Below are 4,508 nucleotides of genomic sequence, written 5' to 3'. Positions count from 1 at the left end.
CAGCAAATGGGCGGGAACCAATCATATTAGCTCGTTCGATGAGCAGTAGGAGAGGTGACGTCATGAACACGTCACGAACACGTCATAGCTGTTATTTGCCATCGCGCCGGTTGACCCCAGAGGTCAGACGCTGCTAACGTCTACCCTCTGTCTCTCCCGCGGGCACCAGCCATGTACTCACTGACCCTTTGGTGGCCAGTATGCTTAATTCCCTGTATCTACTTCCTGCCTGGACATACGGCGGCCTCCGTATTATGAAAGTGTTCCTGGTTAAGTGGGCAGTCTGGAGATACCCAACATGCCAGGTCACTATCCAGGGTTAACAGAAATAGGACCTTGTGTACAAGATCGGTGCACTGTGCACAGCAATGAGCCATTCCAGTCAGCTGTGGGAGAATCTTTGAGAGACACTCTCTCACAACACCCCCTAACAAAGATCGAGCCCACATAGTGGCGCTCGTTCAGACCTCACACCGCTGACGCACGTGCACAGTGCTGAGTGCACGTGGCGCGGCTGGGTCTAGCAGACCCCCGTCTTCTATACAGCTAGGCGAGGCGGGTCGTCGTCTAGACTATTCTCTTCTGGTAAGTGAGGAATTTCTTCAGTCACCGGGTCACATGTGGCTATCTTGTCAGGTCTTGAGCAGGCACTGTGGTCGGACGTAGCTTCAGGTCTGGGTCGGCTCAACGCCTCGAAACCCTGAGTGGCGCTAGTCTGTCCACTGCCTCTCTCCACCTGTGTCATGCCTGAAACATCAGGGACACACTGGGAACCAGTGTCCGGTGATTCGCGTTGCATTTCCTCGCTCATGTCTCCCTCGCTCGACGTCTCGTTAATCACCCCTGACCTACTCAAACCAGTCAGCACCTACGTTGTCGGCTCCCTTTATGTAAACCATGCGGAATGTGAACTGTTGAAGGAACAACACCCAGCGCATTATTCTAGGGTTTGCGTTTTTAAGCATACCGATGTGGCTGAGGGGTTGGTGATCTACTTGAAACGTAAAACGCTTACCATAGAGATACTGGTAGAATTTCCTTACTCCCACGACAGCAGCAAGGAGTTCCTTTTCTACAGTGGAGTACTTCTGCTCAGCATCGCTCAATTTACGACTGGAGTACGCAACTGGCCAGATTTCACCGTCGTACTCTTGCATGAGTACAGCACCAATACCTGTATTTGAGGCATCTGTCCGAAGGATGTACTCCCTGGTAGAATCTGGTAGTCTAAGAATGGGTGCTTCAGTCAGCTTCTTCTTGAGCGTCGAGAATGCTGAGTTCTCCATTTCTGTCCAACGTACTCTAACCGGTGCATTCTTCTTGGTAAGATTAGTTAGCGGAGTTGTTATGGACGTGAAATTGGGAATGAAAGTTCTGTAGTACCCTGCAAGTCCCAGGAATGACTTAACCTGAGTCTTGGTGGCGGGTGGAGTGGCTTCACTGATACTGATGATCTTCTCAGGCAGCGTCCTGGTGAACCCTCCTCCTATCACGTGACCAAGGTACCTGACCTCCTTGCACCCCAACTCACACTTAGTGGGTTTTGCAACCATTCCTACTTCCTGTAGTCTTGCCAACACCTGCCTTAGCAAGGTCAGATGTTCTTCCCACGTAGCAGAGTGGATGAGCACATCGTCCACGAACACTTCTACTCCAGTAATTCCCCCCAAGACCTTGCTCATAGTTCTGTTGAACACGGCTGGGGCGTTCACCAGTCCAAACGAAAGAACTGTGAATTGGAAGAGACCTTCGCTTGTCATGAAGGCAGTGCAGCGTTTACTGTCTTCATCTAGTGGAATCTGCCAAAATCCTTTTGTCAGATCGAGCTTGGAGAAATAGCAACTGGAAGCTAACCTCGAGAAGATCTCATTTTGATTGAACATCGGTTTAGCATCAAACTCTATGATGGAGTTCAACTTCCTGAAGTCGAGGCAGATGCGCACACCTCCCCCAGGCTTCTTCACTAACACCATCGGGCTTGAGTACGGTGAGGTCGACTTCTCTATTACTCCCGCATTAATCATAGATGCCAGTTCTTCTCTCACCTGTGGTACAAGGTGATGAGGAACAGGATATGGTTTTGTTCGTACCGCTTGCTGCTCTAGCAAAGGTATGTGGTAACCCTCTACCTTCACTACCTTAGTGACGTCAGAGAGTACCTCCTTGTACTCTGCTACCAGTCGAGTAACCTGGTCGACTTGATCTTCAGACAGCTGATCATCAACCTTAACATCTCGCTGTGTCTCCTGCTGCTGTTGATTGAAGAGACCTGGCTGACTTACCTCCTCGTCGGCGGTTATCACTGAGACACCGGCGATCGTTGCTGAGAGCAGAGGGTGGTCGATCAGCCCTGTCGATGTCGAGCCCCGCGGTCCTCTCCTGTTCTTACGTCTTACATGCTTCTTCGGCTTTGTGGATCCATCTACAGGAGGGTCCTCGTAGCGTTGGAGCATGTTGCGTTCTTTTGCTTGTTTCACCTTTGCAAACACTCCCTGAATGTCTCGTAATTTCAAAGATTTTCCTGGGCGAGTCGGCGTGTTGCTCTCTGACCTCGTAGTGACAGCTGCCACGAGCGAGTTACCTGTTCATGGAGTTGCTGTCGCTTCAACCAGAGGTTTTGCTTTTCTCTCCATAACTTCACAGCTTGCTTTCCCTTATTCTTCAGCTGGGTGAGGGTGTGGTCACTCTGCGACGTCATCCCCGGGCGAGTCACCCGCTCCAGCTGACTGAGGGCAGCCGCACTCAGCTGAGGCAGCAGCTTCCTCACTCTCCCCCATATTCTTTGAGGGTGGACTTGGGCAATCAGAGATTCCCGGTACATTTCCCAATAAAAGTCCATATACAGGACGTTCCTATTGAACGGCGCGGATTTTACTTTTGATGTAAGGTGTGTCGACCCACACATACACCTCCACCATCTCTTTAGTATAGCCATTTGGGAATTTGACATGGATATGTCTACCGGTCTCAGACCCTGGCTGTACTAGGCTTTTTCTCACCATGTGAGTAGTGGCTCCTTTGTCAAGGAAAATTTTCGCCGATTTTCCGTTAACATTTCCGTCTACTACCTCAAGGGTCCAAGCTAGTGGATCCTTTCCAACGTTGGGATGATTCTTACCACTTGAGCTCACACCTGCTGTGTAACCTGATTTCGGTTTTACCTTGCAATCAGCTGCACGATGTCCTGGCTTACCACAGGTGTAGCACCTGTGCACATGCTTGTTGGAGGAGTTTCCCTGCTCCCCCGACACACCAGTCTTAAGCTTAGCTCCATCGCCAATACTAGTAGCATGATGCTTCTCGTGTGGCTTCACCCCTTTCACCTGTCTCCTGGCCCCAGCCCACAGATCAGCTTGCTTGACCATAGACAGATTTGACACAATTTCTTGCTCTTTAAGCTTGACACGCAGAGACGATTCGCATGCTTCTAAGAACTGTTCACGAATCATCAGTTGATAGAACTCCATGCTCCCAGGAGCAGTCTCCATGAGTTCACAGTAACGGTTTAGACTCGATTCTAATCGCTGTAACATTAGCACATATGTCTCTCCTTTTTGCAATTGAGCCCTACGGAAATTCTCTAGCATCCGGTCTGCAGTAATGCCAAAACCGTTCAGCAGCGCTGTTGTCAATGCCTCGTAATCTCCGCACTGGTGCGGACCCAGACTGTGGTAGATAGTTAGTGCCCTTCCCTTTAACAATGCACTAAGAGCGAGTGCCCACTTTGATCTTTCCCACCCGCAATCAGCGGCGTGACCTTCGAAACGCTTGATGTATGCATCCATCGAGTCGTCCCTCTCATCAAAGTTAGCTAGTTTAGGTAGTTTGACAGTCTTACCTTGTTCAACGTTAGTCTCTGTTGAACGACCACTTGTCTGGTCATCCTGCCTTGCTTGCAACTGCATGCGCGCTATGCGTTCAGTACTTTCTCGGTTCTGCTGATCAGTTCAGCGTTTGTTTTCTCTCTCCTGCTGATCAGTCCACAGTTTGCTTTCTCTGTCCTGCTGATCAGTCCAGAGTTTCATAGCTTGCTCTGCTACTTTATTCCCTTCGAATCCCAACTCCCTAACTTGGTTACGGTATTCCTCTAAGGTGAATAATTGCGAGCCTGTAATACCTACTCTTTGAGTTGGTGTCGTCCACAAGGACCTTTTGGGCCGAGATTCTTCCCCATAGAATCCCCCCAACGGAGTATTTAAAGGGCTAGATTCCCGCGTGACTCCGTTTTCTTCCGCAGCGCGCGTGATTCTAGTATAAAAAAAAAAATGTTTATTTAGGTAAGGTACATACATACAATAAATTTTTACAAAGATTGGTTGACTTATAGGTAGAGCTAGTACATACAATGCCTAAAGCCACTATTACGCAAAGCGTTTCGGACATGATAAACTTAAATGACAAGCTTAATACTAATTGAGCATAATGAGTAGAATGAAAACATAGCTGAAAAAGCAGCACAAATACAATTAAGTCGACAAACAGCGCTCTTTAAAAAAAACAGACATTGG

At 48.9% G+C, this 4,508-nt stretch overlaps 1 protein-coding gene across 1 annotated transcript; it reads right to left on the bottom strand.

Annotated features, from left to right (window-relative positions):
• Nucleotides 1-2,852: 2,852 nt before the first annotated feature.
• Nucleotides 2,853-3,905, bottom strand: LOC138373257 (uncharacterized). The gene has a single exon (XM_069339297.1). The coding sequence runs from the start codon at nt 3,903-3,905 to the stop codon at nt 2,853-2,855; it is 1,053 nt and encodes a 350-aa protein (XP_069195398.1).
• Between the last annotated feature and the right edge of the window lie 603 nt (nt 3,906-4,508).

The sequence above is a fragment of the Procambarus clarkii genome, chromosome 41 (assembly GCF_040958095.1).
Source record: "Procambarus clarkii isolate CNS0578487 chromosome 41, FALCON_Pclarkii_2.0, whole genome shotgun sequence".
NCBI lineage: Eukaryota > Metazoa > Arthropoda > Malacostraca > Decapoda > Cambaridae > Procambarus > Procambarus clarkii.
The sequence above is the reverse complement of the archived record's forward strand: the minus strand, read 5'-3'. Positions and strand labels throughout refer to the sequence as shown.